Raw genomic sequence first — 21,300 nt, 5'->3', positions numbered from 1 at the left:
TATATTTTTTCCTGTTTTGCCGAAGATTAATTGACCATAGAGTTGAGTGCCCATATCTGGGCTCTCTACTCTGTTCCACTAGTCTATGTGTCTGTTTTTATGCCAGTACCATGCTCTCTTGGTGATCACAGCTTTGTAGTAAAGCTTGAAATCAGGTAACGTGATGCCCCCAGCTTTATTTTTGTTTTTCAACATTTTCTTAGCGATTCGGGGTCTCTTCTGAATCCATACAAATTTTTGGATTATTTGCTCCAGCTCTTTGAAGAATACCGGTGGAATGTTGATCAGAATGGCATTAAAATTATAGATTGCTCTAGGCAGTATAGACATTTTAACAATGTTTATTCTTCCGATCCAAGAGCATGGAATGGTCTTCCATCTTTTGTGTGTCTTCTTCAATTTCTTTCATGAGTATTTTGTAATTCCTTGAGTGCAGACACTTTACCTCTTTGGTTAGGTTTATTCCCAGGTATCTTATGGTTCTTGGTGCTATAGTAAATGGAATCGGTTCTCTATTTTCCCTTTCTTTATTTTCATTGTTAGTGTATAAGAAAGCCACTGATTTCTGCACATTGACTTTGTACCCTGCCACGTTGCTGAATTCCTGTATGAGTTCTAGTAGTTTGGGGGTGGAGTCTTTTGGGTTTTCCATATAAAGAATCATGTCATCTGCGAAGAGAGAGAGTTTGACTTCTTCATTGCCAATTTGGATACCTTTTATTTCTCTTGATGTCTGATTGCTGTTGCTAGGACTTCTAATACTATGTTGAACAAGAGTGGTGAAAAATGGATGGGATTTTTTAGGAATTGCATTAAACGTGTAGATTGCTTTAGGTAGCATAGACATTTTCACAATATTTGTTCTTCCAATCCAGGAGCATGGAACATTTTTCCATTTCTTTGTGTCTTCCTCAATTTCTTTCATGAGTACTTTATAGTTTTCTGAGTATAGATTCTTAGCCTCTTTGGTGGGTTTATTCCTAGGTATCTGATAGTTTTGGGTGCAATTGTAAATGGGATTGACTCCTTATTTTCTCTTTTTTCTGTCTTGTTGTTGCTGTAGAGAAATGCAACTGATTTCTGTGCATTGATTTTATATCCTGACACTTTACTAAATTCCTGTATAAGTTCTAGAAGTTTTGGAGTGGAGTCTTTTGGGTTTTCCACATATAGTATCATATAATCTGCGAAGAGTGACAGTTTGACTTCTTTGCCGATTTGGATGCCTTTTATTTCTTTTTGTTGTCTGATTGCTGAGGCTAGGACTTCTGGTACTATGTTGAATAGCAGTGGTGAAAATGGACATCCCTGCCGTGTTCCCGACCTTAGCAGGAAAGCTCTCAGTTTTTCTCCATTGAGAATGATATTTGCGGTGGGTTTTTCATAGATGGCTTTAATGATATTGAGGTATGTGCCCTCTATCCCTACACTTTGAAGAGTTTTGATCAGGAAGGAATGCTGTACTTTGTCAAATGCTTTTTCAGCATCTATTGAGAGTATCATATGGTTCTTGATCTTTCTTTTATTGATGTGTTGTATCACATTGATTGTAGATGTTGAACCAACCTTGCAGCCCTGGAATAAATCCCACTTGGTTGTAGTGAATAATCCTTTTAATGTACTGTTGAATCCTATTGGCTAGTATTTTGGTGAGAATTTTTGCATCTGTGTTCATTAAGGATATTAGTCTGTAATTCTCTCTTTTGATGATATCCTTGTCTGTTTTGGGATCAAGGTGATGCTGGCTTCGTAAAATGAGTTTGGAAGTTTTCCTTCCATTTCTATTTTTTGGAACAGTTTCAGGAGAATAGGAATTAGTTCTTCTTTAAATGTTTAGTAGAATTCCCCTGGGAAGTCATCTGGCCCTGGGCTTTTGTTTGCTTGGAGATTGTTGATGACTGTTTCAATCTTCTTACTGGTTATGGGACTGTTTAGGTTTTCTATTTCCTCCTGGTTCAGTTGTGGTAGTTTATATGTCTCTAGGAATGCATCCATTTCTTCCAGATTGTCAAATTTGTTGGCATAGAGTTGCTCATAGTATGTTCTTATAATTGTTTGTATTTCTTTGGTGTTGTTTGTGATCTCTCCTCTTTCATTCATGATTTTATTTATTTGGGTCCTTTCTCTTTTCTTTTTGATAAGTCTGGCTAGGGGTTTATCCATCTTATTAATTCTTGCAAAGAACCAGCTTGTAGTTTGGTTGATTTGTTCTATTGATCTTTTTGGTTTCTATTTCTTAATTTCTGCTCTGATCTTTATGATTTCTCTTCTCCTGCTGTGTTTAGGCTTTCCTTGTTGTTCTTTCCCCATCTCCTTTAGGTGTAGGGTTAGGTTGTGTATTTGAGACCTTTCTTGTTTCTTGAGAAAGGCTTGTGCCACTATATATTTCCCTCTCAGGACTGCCTTTCTGTGTCCTACAGATTTTGAACCATTGTGTTTCCATTATCATTTGTTTCCATGATTTATTTTTTCAATTATTCTTTAATTTCCCGGTTGACCCATTCATTCTTTAGAAGGATGCTGTTTAGTTTCCATGTATTTGGGTTCTTTCCAAACTTCCTCTTGTGATTGAGTTCTAGCTTCAGAGCATTGTGGTCTGAAAATATGCAGGGAATGATCCCAATCTTTTGATACTGGTTGAGACCTGATTTAGGACCGAGGATGTGATCTATTCGGGAGAATGTTCCATGTGCACTAGAGAAGAATGTGTATTCTGTTGCTTTGGGATGAAATGTTCTGAATATGTCTGTGATGGCTGTCTGGTCCAGTGTGTCATTTAAGGCCTTTATTTCCTTGTTGATCTTTTGCTTGGATGATCTGTCATTCTGTACTCTATATCTGACATATTACCAATGTCTATATTGATTAGGTCCCTAGCCTCCAGTACTGCCTCTTGTTCTTTTTTTTTTTTTTTTGTGGTGAATTTTTCTACCTTGTCATTTTGTCCAGATAAGACTATATGAAGAAGCAAGTGAAATACTAAAAGGGTGGCAAAGACCCCAGGAAAATGTGCTTTAACCAAATCAGAAGAGACCCCAAATCATCGGAGGGAGAAAGGGGATAAAAAGAAGTTCAGAAAAAAATAAAATTAAAAAAAGAAAACAAATAAATGAAAAATATAAAAAAAGAAATATATATATTATTAGATAAACTTTCAGAAAGTGGTCGATTTTCTGTTTCTAGAATTGCTGTTCTTCTTCTCTTCGATCTCCCGTTGGATTTGTAGGTGTTTGCAATGGTTTGATAAGCTATCTAGCTGATCTCCTGCTACCTGATGTAGTCTCAGCCTGCTACTTCTCCACCATCTTGACCTAGTTGTCTGAGTCACACATTCTTGAGCAGGATGGTTTTTAGCTTTCAAGTGTTTGAATTCCTTCAAAACCAAAACAGCATGGTACTGGCACAAAAACAGACACATAAGACCTCTGGAACAGAGTAGAGAGCCCAGGTATGGACACACAACTCTATGGTCAAGTAATCTTTGACAAAGTAGGAAAAAAAATATGCAGTGGAAAAAATTCTCTTCAATCAATGGTGCTGGGAAAATTGGACAGCTATGTATAGAAGAATGAAACTCAACCATTCTCTTACACCATACACAAAGATACATTTGAAACAGATGAAAGAACTCAATGTGAGACAGGAATCTATCAAAATCCTGGAGGAGAACATAGGCAGTAACCTCTCTAACATCAGTGACAGCAACTTCTTTGAAGACATGTCTCTATAGGCTAGGGAAACAAAAGCAAAAATGAACTTTGGGGACTTCATCAAGATAAAAAGCTTCTGCACAGCAAAAGAAACAGTCAACAAAGCAAAAAGGCAACCCACAGAATGGGAGAAGTTATTCACAAATGACACACAAAGAACTGATATCCAAGATCTATAAAGAACTCCTCAAACTCAATACCCCAAAACAGATAATTACATTAAAAATAGGCAGAAGACATGAGCAGACACTTCTCCAAAGAAAACATACAAATGGCTAACAGACACATGAAAAAATGTTCATCGTCATTAGCCACCAGGGAAATTCAAATCCAAATCACATTGAGATACCACATTATCCCAGTTAGAATGGCCAAAATTAGCAAGACAGTAAACAACAAGTGTTGGAGACAATTTGGAAAAAGCAGAACCCTCTTACACTGGTGGTGGGAATGTACGTTGGTGAAGCCAGTTTGGAAAACACTGTAGAGATCCCTTAAGAAATTAAAAATAGAGCTTTCCTGTGATCCAGCAGTTGCACTACTGGGTATTTACCCCCAAAGATGTAGGATGTAGTGAAAAGAATGCCCATATGTACCTCAATGTTCATAGCAGCAATGGCCACAATTGCTAACCTGTGGAAAGAGTCAAGATGCCCTTCAACAAATGAATAGATAAAGAAGATATGGTCCATATATACAAGGAATATTAGCCTCTATCAGAAAGGATGAATATGCAACTTTTGCATTAATATGGGAGGGACAGGAGGAGATTATGCTGAGTGAAATAAGTCAAGTAGAGAAAGTCAATTATCATATGATTTCACTCACTTGTGGAGCATAAGTATTAACAGGAAGGACATTAGGAGAAGGAAAGGAAAAGTGAGTTGTGGGAAATCAGAGGGGGAGATGAACCATGTGAGACTGTGGATCCTGAGAAACAAACTGAGGGTTTTGGAGTGGAGGAGGGTAGGGGGTTGGGTGAGCCTGGTGGTGGGTATTAAGGAGGACATGGATTGCATAGAGCACCAGGTGTTGTACATAAACAATGAATCTTGGAACACTGCATCAAAAACTAATAATGTATTTTATGGTGGCTAACAACAGAATTTAAATAAAAAAAGGTTTGAAAAAAAAAGGATTAAAAAAAAGAACAAGGGACTTTATACAAAGGATTTTTACCCTACTCAATTTCTAAACCCAGCAGGACAAACACCATTCAGTTTTCAGGTTTGGGAATAATTCACTGGGACTTGATGCTCCACCCTCTGTACCTTCAGCTTTGCCCTCAGAGTAATTTTTTCCTTTTCCTTGAAAGGTAGCAGGTGTTTGTAACTAGCTTTCTTGGTCTGCTTCCTGTCTATGAATTTTAGCAGTTTAATGGTCTTCTTTCTTTTTTCTATCCCTGTCCTTTTAGGTCCAATTGGAAACAGTTCTGCTTACATAACATTCTTTTAAAATATGTGGGATTCTTGTGTATATTGTAAGAATTTATACCATTACACAAGTTGCTCCTCCACATGTCCTTCTTGTTTAATCTCATCTCCATTCCTAAAATTTACTAAGATGCATTAGTGGATCCATGGGTCATATTAGATATTTGTTACAGGAGCACCCACTAGTGGTACAAAAATTTGTATTAATTATTTATTGTTGCTGTAGAAAAATACCACAAACTCAGTGGGAAAAAAAAAAAACCACAAACTTATCTGCTTACAGTTCTGGAGGTCATAAGTCTTAGACCAGTGTTACTAGGCTAAAATCAAGGTGTCAGCAAAGTTGGTTTTTTCTAATGGCTCTGAAGAGAAAACAAATTTTCTTGCATAGTTTTAGTATCTAGGGACCACCTGAATTCTTTGGCTTGTGTCCCTTCACCAATTCTACAAACTGAATAAATCCAATCTCTATTTTCATCATCAGATTGCTTTATCATTCTCCAAATTTCTTGTTTTTATCTTATAAGAGCACTGGGGAATAAATTTAGTGCTTTTCTGATTAATCCATAAAATTTAATGATTTCATAATTCTTAAGCATATATGTGAAGTTCCTTTCTCCATATAAGATAATACTCTCAAGTCCCAGGGGTTCAGATATGGACATTTTGTGAGGTCATTCATCAGGCTTTCAAAGTATTCAATATTTATTTTTTGAATGAATAATTGAATGAAAACCACATCATATTTCTTATTCAAATTTGAAGAATTGACTCATTCCATTGTCAGGGAATACAGTTTCAAGAACAGTAATGAATTAAATAAAAGTAAAGAAAAAAAACAAGAAGAATAGGTTATGTTTATTTAAAAATAAGATTTGAAGTAAGGGATATGTAAATGAAGAAGGAATAAAGAATTTTGAGAGCAGGATTTCACTTCAGAACAAAGAACAGGGAATTCCAGGCCTGAGTGTCTTCATTGATCAATTCTTCCAAAAACCAAAGGAAGAAATAGCAATTATTTACAAAATCTTCCGAAATCTGGAAAAAAAAATATTTATCAACTTGTTCTACTAGAACAGAGTAACCTTAATTTAAAAATCTCACAAGGTGCTTAATAGAAAATAAAATAATAGTCCTATGTCTTTCGTAAACATAAATTCCAAAATGCATTAAGCATTTTATCAAATTCAATACATGGAAAGCATATTATAGCACAACCAAATGAGTCTTATTTCAAGTCAGTTTAACATTTGAAATTCACCTTGCTCAGCAGGGAATCTGCTTCTCTCCCCCCTCTCTTTGCCCCTCTCCCATTTTCTCTCTCTCTAAAAATAAATAAATCTCTTTAAAAAAGAAAAGTCTACAAAAGCACAATAACCATTAGCTATCGTTCTTACTATTGCTATGACTCTACCATTTCTTTCAAACTATTTTATTATGAGGTTCAAAGAAGAAATATGTCTTTCATACTATTTTGTTTTGTTTTCTTTCACATCTCCATTTTTGGAAAAAAGGAAGTGTGGTATAGTCCATCATCGCTGAATAAAAGAAACCTAGCATGTTATTCTATTCCTTTATGATTATAGTTTTTTGTGTCTTGTTTAAGAAATATTTATTCCACTAACATTAAAATTACCTCCTGAAAGCATTTTGTTTTAGTTTTCATCTTTATGTCTATAATACATCTAGGGCTGATTTGGGTTAGTAATGTAAGATAAGGATCAAGAATTACATTTTTTTCTTCTTGAAAATACCAAATAATGGGAAGCCTTTGTGGCTAAGTCATTAAGTTTTTGCCTTTGGCTCAGGCCATAATCCCGGCATCCTGGTATAGAGCTGGTCATTGTCCCTCTCTGTCTCCTCTTGCTTGTGTTCCCTCTCTCACTAACTCTCTCTGTCAAATAAATAAATTAAATATTAAAAAGAAAAAGAAAATACCAAACCGATCAGTACCATTTGTTGAAAGCACTCTTTCCCTAATGCATCAGAACTTTGGGATAATTCATGTGACCATATCTTTATAGGTATCCTTTTTGTATTTTCTATTCTGTTCCATTGGTTATTTGTTTTTGTGCCAACATTACATTGTCTTAACTGTTGTCTTTGTATCATAAGTTGATATATTGATATTGGTAATGTATATCTCTCCATTTTTTTCAAATTATCTTGGATATTCTTGGATTTTTCATGTCCATGTAAAATTTCAAATCAAGTATCAGCTTTCAAAAATGTCAAAAACTTGTTTTTGAGATTGCATTGAATCAATGTATCAATGTGGGAAGAAATGTTATACATATAGTATTCTGTCTTCCAATTCCTAAACATGGTATATACATCCATTTATTGATGTCTACTTTAATTTAAATTAATATTGGTTTCCACCCTCAGTGTAGACATTATACTGTTATATTTTTAGATTTGTTCCTAAGAATTTGGTCTTCATGATATTATCATGTAAGTGGTATTAGTAAAATGTTTTCTAATAGTATTGCTGTGTATAGAAATAAAACTTATTTTTGTAGCTAGTCTTTGTATCTGAGAATTTCTCTAAATTCATTTATTAATTCTGATTGTGCATTTGAAACATTTTGGATTTTCTGTGTAAATGGACTTGCTGCCTGCAAAAATAACAATTTTATTTCTTTTTATACTAATTAAGCAATGCTGGTACCCCTCTATTGCTTAATACTGCTTAAAATACACTTCCAAATAGTATATTTTAATATAATTTTAATTTATTTTTCCTTGATTTATTGCATAGATTAGGACTTCTAGTATAATGTCAAATTGTAGTTGAACTATGGACATCCTTCTTATTCCTCAGCTCAACAGGAGTGCTTCCATTTCACCATTGAATGTTACATTAGTTCTAGATTTCTGTAGATTTCTTTTATCAGTTTAAAGTTTCCTTTCATTTATTCTTTGTTAAAAATTTAACTGTAAATCAACGTCAGATATTTTTAAAGATTTTTTTTTCTGTATACTGAAATGGTTGAGTGATTTTCTATCCTTTATTCTAATGAGTTAAAGTGATGAAAGTCGAATGTTAAACTAACTAGAAATAAGACTCATTTGGTTGCGATATAATATGCTTCCTATGTATTGAATCTGATAAAATGTTTAAGCATTTTGGAATCTATGTTTATAAAAGATATAGGGCTATAGTTTTATTTTTTATTAATCATCCTGTGAGGTTCTGTTTTTTAAATCAACTTGTGAGGTTCTGGTCTTTTTTGTTGTTGTTGTTGTTTGTTTGTTTTTTAGTTTACACTGTTTTCAAAGAACAAGTTGGTAAGTGTTTCCTTTTTCTTAGACTTTGGAAGAGTTTGTAAATAATTGTTATTTCTTCCTTAGGTTTTTGGGAGAATTGATCAATGACATCCAGACCTGGAAATCTCTACGTTGGTAAGTTTTTTTAATTATCAAGTTAACAGCTTTAGATACATACAGTAATTCAAAATTTCTGTTTCAGCTTTAACAGAAGGGATTTTCTTATTTCAACTAAATTTTTAAATTTATGTGCATAGACTTTTGCTTTCTTTTCACATCTGTTGTCTTTACTTTTTTTTTCTCTTGCATACATTGACTTCAATTTGTTGTTTGGTTTATAGCTCCTTGAGATAAATACATAAACCATTTATTTTCAACTTGTAATATATGAATTTTAAACTATCAAATTCTTGGGAGTTCTTTGCATCTGTCTATATTTCGTTATCATAGTTTTCTTAATGATGTACAACTAATAGTTAAAATATTTTCTAATTTACATTGTAATTGACTCTGTAACCCATAGATTGTATTGTTAATTTCCAAATGTTTATATTTTTCAAAATTTTCTCTTTGTTGTTGATTTCTAGCTTTATTCAGTTGAGGTCACCAAATATAATGCCATATAATTTCAGTATTTTGATACTTGTTAAAATTTAATTTATGGCCCAGTCTATGATCACTTTTGTTAAACATTCGATGTGAACTTGAAAATAATGTGTATTGTGCAATTGTTTGGTGTAGTGTCTTCAAATTGGGTCATTTTGTTAATAATGCTATCCAAATTTTCTATAGCTCTACTAATACATTTTATCTAATTGCTCTGTCAGTTACTAAGTGTACTAAAGTTTCCAATTGTATTGTGAGTTTCTTTATTGCTTTTAGTTGTATAAATTTTTGCCTATGTATTTTACAGCTACAAAAGTGAATACATGAAAATTTAGAATTGCTATATTTTCCTATGGGATGACCCATTTAAGATTATAAGATGTTTCACTTATCTTTATTTATGTTAAACTTAACTTTCACCCATTACTGTGTGCACAGTGCCTATTCTCCATTAAAAAAATAATCTTTGGATGCCTGGGTGGCTCAGTTGGTTAAGCAACTCCCTTCAGCTCAAGTCATGATTGTGGAGTCCCATATCGAGTCCCACATCTGACTCCTTCCTTGACAGGGAGTCTGCTTCTCCCACTGACCTCTCTCCTTTCATGCTCGCTCTCTCCCTCTCTCTCTCTCTCTCAAATAAATAAAATAAAATCTTAAAAAATATTTAAAATAATCTTCTATGTAACCATGAATATTGGAACACTGCATCAAAAACTAATGATATATTTTACGGTGACTAAAATAACACATTAAAAAATAAAATAGGGCACCTGCGTGGCTCAGTTGGTTAAGCCAGTGTCTTCGGCTCAGGTAATGATCCCAGAGTACCAGGATTGAGTCCCACATCAGACTCCTTGCTTGACAGGGAGTCTGCTTCTCCCTCTGACTTTATCTCCTCTTATGCACTCTCTCTTTCTCAAATAAATAAAAATAAAATCTTAAAAAAATAAAGTGAAAAAAATCTTTATGTGTTTTTCTTTGACTTTTTTTTGGGGGGGGGATTAGTGTTTTTATATTCTTTGGCAAAATAACCAGTAGTAGATTTACTGGATCAAATGGTAATTTTATTCTTAATTTTTGGATGATCCCCCATGCAATCCTCCTCAGTGGCTGCACCAGTTTTTATTACCAAAAACTGTATATTAGGGTTCCTTTTTCTCCACATCTTCACCAACACAATTTTATTTTTGTGTTTTTGATTTTAGCTATTAATATAGGAATGAGGTGATATCTCACTGTGGTTTTATTTTAAGATTCTTATTTATTTTAGAGAGAGAGTGAGAGAGAGAGAGAGTGGGGAGAGAGAGAGAGAGGGAGAGAGTGGATCTCAACCAGACTAGCCACTGAGTTCAGAGCTCAATGTGGGGATTCAATTTCATGACCCTGAAATCATAACCGGAGATGAAAACAAGAGACAGACACCTAACTGACTGAGCCTCCAAGGTACTCCTCACTGGGATTTTGATTTGCATTTCCCTTATGATGAGTATTGTTGAACATATTTTTATATCTGTTAATCGTAAGGATGTCTTCTTGGGAGATATGTCTGTTCATTTCTGCCCATTTATCACTGGAATATTTTTTGAGGGATTGAGTTTTATAAGTTTTTATGTATTTTTGATACTAAGCCTTAATCAGATATGTCATTTCCAAATATCTTCTCCTGTTCAGTAAGTTGTATTTTAGATTAATTTTTGGTGCTTCTTTTGTTGTGCAGAAGTTTTGTTTTTGTTTTTGTTTTGATGTGGTCCCAAAAGTTTATTTTTGCTTTTGTTTTCCTTGCCTCAGGAGTAATATATAGCAAAACGTTGTATGGCCGATGTCAGAGAAATTACTGCCTGTGCCCTCATCTAGGAGTTTTATGGCTTCAGGTCCTACATTTAGATTTTATTCCAGTTGGATTTTATTTTTGTGTATGATGTGAAAATGTGGTTCAGTTTCATTTTTTTCTCTTTCATTCAGCCACCCCATTTTCCTAACACCATTTGTTGAAGAGAATTTTTTCTATTGTATATACTCGCCACATTTGTCATAGATTGACCATATAATCATTAGTTTATTTCTGGGGATTATATATACAGCTTGGCTGCATATCTTGAAAGCTAGGACTCTAATACTTCGTGTTTCATTCTTTTTCAAGATATCTTTGGCTATTCAAAGACTTTTTTGTTGTTGTTTTCATATTACTGTTAAAACTATTTATTCTAGTACTGTGGAAACTGCAGTTAGTATTTTGGTAAGGGTTGCATTAAATCTGTAGATTGCTTTGTGTAGTATGCTCATTTTAACAATATTTGCTCTTCCAATCTGCGAGCATGGAATATCTTTTCATTCACCTTGTTTTCACTTTCTTTCATCAAAGTTTTATAGTTTTCAGAGTTCAGGCCTTTCATCTCGTTGGTTAAGTTTATTCCTAGACATTTTATTATTTTAGGTTCAACTTTAAATGGGGTTATTTTCTTAAGTTCACTTTCTGCTATTTTATTATTAGTATATAAAAAAGCAATGGATTTGTTTGTATTCATTTTGTATCCTGTGATCTTATGTATTTGTTTAGCAATACAAGTAGTTTAGCAAAACGAGTAGCTTTTTTTTTTTTAATGGAGTCTTTAGGGTTTTCTGTATGTACTATCATGTCATCTGCAAATAGTGAGAACTTTACTTCACCCTGAGTGATTTAGTTGTCTTATTTTTTTCTCTTTATGATTGCTGTAGGTCGCACTTCCAATACTGTGTTGAATAAAAGTGTTAAGAGTGGGCTTGTCTTGTCTTAGGGAAATTCTCCGACTTTTTCCCAATGAATAAGATGTTAGCTGTGGGTTTTCCATATATGGCCTTCATTATGTTGAGGTATGTTCCCTCTAAATCTACTTTGCTAAGGGTTTTTACCATGAATTGATGCTGCAACTTGTCAAAAAATTTTTTTGCATCTATTGAAATAATCATGTAATTTTTAATTTTTTTCTCTTATGTGATCTATCACATTGATAAATTTGTAAACATTGAACCACCATTTCATCTTTGGAATAAATGTCACTTAATTGTGGTGATGCTTTTTTAAATGTATTTTTTGGTTTCAGGTTACTAGTATTTTTGCATCTAAGTTCAGAGTTCATCAGAGATACCATCCTGTAGCTCTCTCTCTCCCTCTGTGTCTCTCCCTCAGTCTTTATCTGGTTTTGGTATCAGGGTAATGCTGCTGTCATACAATGGTTTCAGAATCTTTCCATCCTCTACTTGTTAGAGCAATTTGAGAAGTATAGGTATTATCTCTTCACATGTTTGGTAGAATTCACCTGTAAAACCATCTAGTCCTGGACTTGAATTTGTTGGGAAATTATTATTATTATTATTATTATTATTATTGATTCAGTTTCATCGGTGCTAATCAGTCTGTTCAAATTTTCTATTTCTTCTTTGTTCAGTTCTGGGAGATTATATGTTTCTAGGAATATATCTATTTCTTCCAGGTTTTCCAATTGGTTGGCATTTTTTTTTTCATAGTATTATTTTACACTCCTTTCTATTTCTGTCATGCTAATTATTATTTCGTATCTTTCATTTCTTAATTTATTTGAATTCTCTGTCTGTTTTTTATGAATGTGGCTAAGATTGTATCAATTTTGTTGACATTTTCAAAGAACCAGGTCCTGGCTTCATTGATTTATACTATTATTAATTGCTATTGTTTTTTAGTTTCTATTTAATCTATTATTGCTTTAATTTTTGTTATTTGCTTTTGCATTTTGTTTTTTCTTCATTTACTAGCTCCTTTGGGTGCAAGTCAAGTAGTTTATTTTAGATTTTTATTGTTGTTATTGTTGCTATTTGGGTTAAGATTGTATTGCTGTGAACTTCCTTCTTACAACATTTGCTGCATCCCTAAGATTTTTGATCATTATGCTATCTTTTTCTTTTGACCCCATGGGTTTTCTGATATCCTCTTTGATTTTCTGGTTGATCCATTTGTTGTTTAGTAGCATATTATTCAACCACCACATATTTTTGTTCTTTTCAGATTATTTTTTTGTGGTTGATTTCTAGTGTCACAGCATTGTGGTTAGAACGCTGCATGGTATGACTTCAATCTTTTTGAGTTTATTGAGACATATTTTGTGGTCTAATATATGATCTGTTTTGGAGAGTACTCCCATGTGCACTTGAAAAGCATAGGTACTCTGATGATTTAGGATGGAATATTCTAAATATACCTATTATATCTATCTGATCCAGTGTGTCATTCAAAGTCACTGTTACCATGTTGATTTTCTGTTTGGATAATATACCCATTGGAGTAAGTAGGGTGTTAAATTCCCCTACTATTACTGTGTTATTACCAATTACTTCCTTTATGTATGTTATTAACTGTTTTATGTATTTGGTACTTCCATGTTGGGTGCATAGTTATATTGTGATATCTTCTTGGTCGATTGTTCCTTTAATGATTATGTCATGTCCTTCTTTGTGTCTTATTACAGTGTTTGTTTTAAAGTATATTATGTCTGATATAAGTAAGCCTACCCTGGTGTCCTTTTCACTTCCATATGCATGATAAATGTTTTTCCATCTTTTCACTTTCAATCTCTGTGTGTCTTCAGGTCTGAAATGAGTTTCTTATAGGCAGACTATAGATGGGTCTTGCTGTTTTACCCATTCTTCACCCTATGCCTTTGGATGCAGTGCTTAGTTCATTAAGATTCAAACTAATTATTGTTAGGTATGTACTTATGACATTCTGTTATTTGTTTTATGGTTGTTTTTGTAGTTCTTCTTTGTTCCTTTATTCTCCCTCTCCTCTCACTGTTTGTTGGTTTTATTGATATATTTGTATTCTTTTTTTTCTGTATTTTTAAATATCTGTTACTAGTTTTTGATTTACTATTACAAGTAGATTAACATATAACATCTTATGCACATAGCAGTCTATATTAAGGTGATAGTCACTTTAGTTTGTACCTATTCTTTATTCCTTTCCCCCTTATGTTTTTGGTCTATGGTGTCATACTTCACATTCTTTTATTTTGTAAATCCCAGGACTGATTTTTATAGATATGCTTAATTTTAATGCTTTTGTCCTCCCTACATTTTTACTCCTGCTTATGGTCTTTCTTTACCATTTTAATATTTATTGTATCACTGGTTTGTCATGAATTTCTTAACTTAACTTTAATTTCTCTGAAACTATCTGTCCTCCTATTTTAAAAGATAGTCTTGCTGGATAGACTATTCTTGATTTCAGGTTTTGTCTTGTTTTTGTTTTTGTTTCCCCCCTTTTCATTATTGTGAATATATCATGTCACTTTCTTCTGGTCTACAAAGTTTCTGCTGAAAAATCCACAGATAGCCTTATGGGTTCCTTTGTAACTGATTTCTCTTGCTGCTTTAAAAATTCTCTCTTGGGGTGCCTGGGTGGCTCAGTCAGTTAAGCATCTGCCTTTAGCTCAGGTCATGATCCCAGGATCAAGTACCTTGTTGGGGGGACTTTGCTGAGCAGGGTGCCTGCTTCTCCCTCTCCCTCTGCCTGCAGCTCACCCTGCTTGTGCTCTCTCTTGCTCTCTCTTTCTGTGTGTCAAATAAATTTTAAAAAATCTTTTAAAAAATAAATAAAAATTCTCTCTTAATCTATACTTTTTTTGTAATTTTAATTACTATGAGTCTTTTTGTGGACCCCCCCAATAAGTTTTCTACCCCCTTTTCTCTCTTCTCCTTCTGGGATCCCTATAATGCAAATGTTATTATAGCTGATGATGTTTCTGAGTTACCTTAATAGTTTTTTTTCTCTCTCCTGTTTTGCTTGATTGCTTTGTCATTACTCTTACAAGTCACTGATCTGCTGCTTACTTTTATCTGTGATGTATTGCATCTTCTGTGTTTATAATTTCAGTTATTGAGTACTTCATCTCTGATTGGTTCCTTTTATGTTTTCTTTCTCTGTGTTGAGGGTTTCATTGAGGTGTCCTCAATTATTTACTCAAATATAGTGATTATCTTTATAACCATTATTTTAAATTCTTCTATCAGTGATAGAGGGAGAAGGACAGAGAGTCTGAAGCACACTCCTACTGAGTACAAGCCTTATCCCCAGACCTTGAGGGAAATCATGACTTGAGCCGAAACTAAAAATCAGATGTTTAACCAACTGAGCCACGCAGGCACCCCACCTAGGAGAGTTTTAAAATACAGACTTCATTAAGCCACACCCAGAAATTCTTCTTCAAGGATCTAAGAGCATTTGTAAGGCATGTTCACATTTATTTTTATTTTGATGTTCACATCTAGTTAAGGACAACTAGATTAGATTTTTTTTTAAAACTAATGTATCCAAAATGTTTCCTAAGTAAGTTGGTAGTAATTTAATGATGAGTATGGACTAGGCTTTATGCTGTGCTGGATACTAGAGCTTTACTTAGGAAATGAACATAGATTTGACACAAATATAAATACAAGTTAAATTAAGTAGTTACTCATAAAAATAAAAAGTTACATTTACTAACTTGATAATTAAAATCAGTTAAAAAATAAAGTTCCAAGATATATGTGTATATGAGTACAATCTCAGAATTACCAATGGTCACAACTCATTGTCCCTGAAAACTAGTAATGATGTAAAATTTTCAAAGCAAATTACACCATATCCTCAGTAAACATCATGATTATTGCCTAATTCAATGGGTACTTTTTGAATGGAAAATATTATAGAGTAATTTTTCCTGTGTGTAGAAACAATTCAAAATGCATATCAGCACTTATCTGACCTTTTCAGATATGTTTTAAGTTCTGAGAACATTAAAAAGAACATTAAAAAGTTGTTGTGTTTCATTTTTTTCAAAACTTATTTAGTATGTGTAGAAAATAAGTGAGTTTCTACTTGTTTAGACACTTTCATTAGAGGATGAGGGAGCTGGTTTGATTTATTCTATAAAAATTTAATTAATTTTAGATTTTGTGTTTTTATTGTAGCTTTTGATCCGTGGTTTATTTTTCTTTAAGTTTCTGGTGAAAAATATACCTTTTTAAAAATAATTTCACTTAGGGTTGGGGAACTGTGTGTGATTTATAAGCAGACATTCTTAAAAAATGGACCAGGTCAGTGAATGCATAACATTTCTCAAAGTGTTGGTTGCAGCCCAAGATGGTGATATAGGAACACCCTGAACTCACCTCCTCCATGGAAAACACCAAATTACCCTTATTTATAGAACAATTACTCCTGAAGAAAAACTAAGGGCTGATTGAACCGTTTCCACACAAAGATATAGAGAATGGCAAAGAGGACAACAGAAGAGATGGAGATACATTAAAAAATGGGAACCCTCACCCCTGATGCTGTGTACAACAGTAGAGAAGGATAGTGCTGAGGGATCAAGAAGAGATTCCTTTCCCCTGGACACAGGGGAAAAAAGGCATGCTTTAACAGACCTATAACCCTGAAGCAAATAACACATTATATATTAATAAAAAAAAAGAAGAATTGACAAAAACAAATAAAAATAAATTAAAAAACAACTAGTAGGTTCCATTTTAGTTTTGTTGATTATTATCTAAGGAATGGGAGAAGATAATCAGAAATTACATATCAGATAAAAGGCTAGTTTCCAAAATCTATACAGAATTTATCAAACTCAAAAGCCCAAAACAAAAAATCCAGTCAAGAGATGGGCAGAAGACATGGACAGACTTTTATTTTTTTCTCCAAAGACATACAAATGGCTAAAGACACATGAAAAAGTGTTCAATTTCAATCAACATCAGGGAAATACAAATAAAAACCACAGGGAAATACCATTTCACACTGGTCAGAATGGCTACAGTTAGCAACTTAGGAAACAACAGATGTTGACTGATATAGAGAATAACAGAAGATATAGAAAAAGGGGGACCCTCTTACTTATGCTGCTGGTGGGAATGCAACCTAGTGCCACCCCTGTGGAAAACAGTATGGAGTTTCCTCAAAAAGTTAAAAATAAAACTACCATAGGACCCAGCAATTTCACTACTAGGTATTTATCCTAAGGATACAAAAATAGTGATTCAAAGAGACACCTGAACTCCCAATATTTATAGTACCAATGTCTATCCACAAAGGCCAAAATATGGGAAAAAACAGATGTCCATTGACAGATGAATGGATAAAGAACAGGTGGTCTGTATATACAATGGAATATTACTCAGCCATCAAAAAGAATGAAATCCTGCCATTTGCAAAGACATGGATGGAATTAGATGTTATTAAGCTAAGCAAGTATAAAGTTAAAGTATAAGTGTAAATCAGTTATACTAAGACAAATACCATATGACTTCACTCATATGTGATATTTAAGAAACAAATCAGATGAACATAGGGGAAAAGAAGAAAAAAATAAAACAAGATAAGAACAGAGAAGGAGGCAAACCATGAGACTCTTCATTAGAAGGAACAAACAGGGTTGCTGGAGGGAAGTGGTGGGTGGATGGGATAATTGGGTGATGGGCACTTGATATCATAAGCACTGGGTGTTATAGGCAACTGATGAATTACTAAATTTTACCCCTGAAAATAATAATACTATAATACTGTATGTTAACTAAAATGATTTTTTTAAAGATTTTATTTATTTATTTGACAGATAGAGATCACAAGTAGGCAGAGAGGCAGGCAGAGAGAGAGGAGGAAGCAGACTCCCTGCTGAGCAGAGAGCCCAATGCGGGGCTCGATTCCAGAACCCTGAGATCATGGCTTGAGCCAAAGGCAGTGACTTAACCCACTGAGCCACCCAGGTGTCCCAACTAAACTGAATTTAAATTTAAAAAAGGGACACCTGGATGGCTCAGTTGGTTAAGCCGCTGCCTTCAGCTCAAGTTATGATCCCATGGTCCTGGGATCGAGTCCCACATCGGGCTCCTTGCTCAGCAGGGAGTCTGCTTCTCTCTCTGCCTCTGCCTGCTTGTGTGCACTCTCTCTCTCTCTCTCTGACAAATAAATAAATAAAATCTTTTTTAAAAACCAGCAGTATCTGGAGCTGCTAAAAAAAAAAGAAATAAAGAAAGTAAGTGAGCAACTAGTATATAAAAGTGACTACACTAGAACTCCACCAAATGGCAAAGGAGCTGCAGGAATGTTCTCCAAGTCAGAGGGACTAGAGAACAACACAGTTTATTTTTGCACTCCACCTTAAAAGCCCATACCATGGTGGGGTCCAGACTCCATAACTAGTTGGTGTGGTTGACACAACAAGCTTGTAACTTCAGTGAGCTCAGGGTTCACAAGCTCACACCACTTTTAGTTGAGCCGGGGCACAAGAAAAATGCTGCTGTTTAAAAGGGTCCACAGAAGCTGTGGAAATGTTCTCTCACCCCCACATTAAACTCCCAGACTGGAATAAAGTCCAGTCCCACACAGTGAGCTTACAATCTCAGCTGGTTCAGTGTATACAAGCCAAATCAGCCACATTTTTTTTGTCCTGTTTTCTTTTTGTTCTTTTTTGTATTCTTTAACATTTTTATTTTTATTTTTTTCTTTTACTATTTTTTTCTTTCTTTAGAAGCTGCAGTTCAAATGAGCAACTATAATAGAAAAAAGTTAGCCTGAGAATGCTGCCAAATGATAGGAGAGCTTGTTGGAATGCTTTCCAGATGGTAGGGATGAACATGCATAATCTAAACTCTTCCTTTACTTTGAAAGCACAGACCAGTGCAGTCTGAGAACCCTAACTGACCTGCCACTTCAATGAATCCTGGGTCTCAGCAGCAGATTAGCAGATATAGAAGAATATATCAATGATCTGGAAGGCAGGGCAATGTAAAATACTCAAACTAAAGGACCAGAAGAGAAAGAAAAATGTAATTTGAGAATAAGTTAAAGGAACTCTTAGACAACATAAAGGAAACAAATTCTCACCTTATAGAAGCCCCAGAAGAAGAAAAGAGAGAGAAAAGGATAGGAAAAAAGTATTTGAAGAAATAATACTGAAACATTCCCTAACACAGGGAAGGAAATAGAGACCCAATCCAAGAAACACTGAGAATTCCACACAAGATGACCCCAAAAATGTCCACACCATGACAAGATAATTAAAATGTCAAAAGTTAAAGATAGAGAACCTTAAAACAGTAAGAGAGAAGCGAAAAGTTACCGACAAGGGAAAACCCAAGGCTTCAGCAGAATCTTTGCAGGCCTGGAAGGAATGGAATGACATATTCAAAAGGCTGAGAGGAAATACCTACAACCAAGGATACTCTACCTGACAAGATTATTCAGATTTGATGGAGAGATAAAGAATTTCCACAAAAAATAAAAGAGTTTATCACAAATAAACCAGTTATATAAAAAAAATTATAAAGGGACTTTAAAGTGAAAAAAAAGTGACCCTAATTAGACATAAGAAAATTACTAATAAAAACATAAAAAGACTTGAATATATATATTCACATATAAATAATATATAAATAATTATTATATATATGACCATGTACATATATATAAAACATGGAAGAAGGAGTAAAAAAGAAGGGAAAAGAGAAAAATAAATTAGTTTTTAAAAGTCTTTGAACTTAAATGACAACAAAATTAATATAGATTGCTATTTATATAGGATTTTTTATATGAACCTCATAACAAACACAAACCCAAAACCTATGATAGATATATAAAAAACAAAGAGAATGGAAGACAAATGTAAGACTATAAAAACTAGGAATAAAAAAGAAAGAAAACAAGAGAAGAAGAAAGGAAAAAAGAAGAATTGCAAAAAGAACCAGAAAACAATTAACAAAATGAAAATAAGTACATGTCAAGAATTACTTTAAAATTAAATGACTTAAATTATTTAATCAAAGACATAGGATGGTGGAATGGATAAAAAATAAACCTAACGTCTGTATATGCTGCTGACAAGAGACAGACTTCAGACCTATATCTGTCAGATAAAGAGACTGAATGTGAAGGGATTAAAAAAACACACATACTAAGCAAATGGAAACAAAAGAAAAGGTAGTGATACTGAAGTCAGAAAAAATAGACTTTATTTATTTGCTTATTGAAAAATAGACTTTAAAACAAAGACTTTTTACAAAAGACAAAAGGAAAACTTTACATAATGATACTCCAACAGGAGGCTACAACAATTATAAAATCTACAGACCCAACAGTGAAGGACCTAAATACATAAAATAAATATTAACAGAAATAAAAGGAAAAATTGATGACAATGCATTATAGTAAGATACTTTCCACCACACTTATATCAATGGATAGATCACCTGGGCAGAAAATCAACAAAGAAATAATGTCTTTGAATGACACATTGGGCAAGATCATCATAAGAGGTATATACAGAACATTCCATCCAAAAACAATAGAATATCCATTATTTTCAAGTGTGCATGAATGTTCTCCAGAGTGGGTCACATGTTAGGACACAAAACAAGCCTCAATAATTATAAGAAGATTGAAATCATACCATGCATCTTTTCCAATCACAACAGCATGAAACTAGAAATCTATCACAAGAGAAAAGACTAGAATAGACAACAAACATGGAGACTAAACAACATGACACTAAAGAGCCAATGAGTTAAACAGTCAAGGAAGAAATTAAAAGTAAGTAAATGGAGAAAAATGAAAATGAAAACACAAAATCTGTGGGACACAGTAATATCACTTCTAAGTAGGAAATATATTGGTATACAGACCTATCTAAACAAACAAGAAAAGGTTCACATAAACAGTTAAACCTTACATATAAAGGAGCTAGGAAAACAAACACACAAAAATCCCAAGGTGAGTAAAAGGAAGGAAATAACAATGGTCAGAGGAACTAATAGCATAGAAACTAAAAAGAAAAAAAAAGGAAAAAGAAAAAAATTAATGAAACCAAGGCCTGGTTCTTTAAAAGGATAAACAAAATTGATAAATCCTTAGCCAGAGTCATCAAGAAAAGAGAGAGAGAGAGAGAAAGTACCCAAATAAATAAAATAAGAAATGAGAGAGGAGAAGTAGCAAGTGACTCAAGAGAAATTAAAGAATTATAATTGAATACTATAAAAATTTAAGTATCAACAAATTAGACAATGTAGAAGACATGGAAAAATTACTATAAACATAGATTTGAGGGTCTATGTCTGGGCTCTCTATTCTGTTCCATTGATCTATGTGTCTGTTTTTGTGCCAGTACCATGCTGTCTTGATGATGACAGCTTTGTAATAGAGCTTGAAATCCGGAATTGTGATGCCACCAACGTTGGCTTTCTTTTTCAATATCCCTTTGGCTATTCGAGGTCTTTTCTGGTTCCATATAAATTTT

General features: G+C 33.7%; 1 protein-coding gene across 1 annotated transcript in view; it reads left to right on the top strand.

Moving 5' to 3' along the window:
- The window catches only part of CYLC1 (cylicin 1), a 59,018-nt gene that overhangs the window by 18,553 nt on the left and 19,165 nt on the right, over window positions 1-21,300 (top strand). The window contains exon 2 of the mRNA XM_059385219.1: window positions 8,498-8,548. Within this exon, the coding sequence (XP_059241202.1) occupies window positions 8,498-8,548 (51 nt within the window). The remainder of the gene's footprint in view (window positions 1-8,497; window positions 8,549-21,300) is intronic.

This window comes from Mustela nigripes, chromosome X (genome assembly GCF_022355385.1).
Source record: "Mustela nigripes isolate SB6536 chromosome X, MUSNIG.SB6536, whole genome shotgun sequence".
Classification (NCBI taxonomy): Eukaryota; Metazoa; Chordata; class Mammalia; order Carnivora; family Mustelidae; genus Mustela; species Mustela nigripes.
The sequence above is the reverse complement of the archived record's forward strand: the minus strand, read 5'-3'. Positions and strand labels throughout refer to the sequence as shown.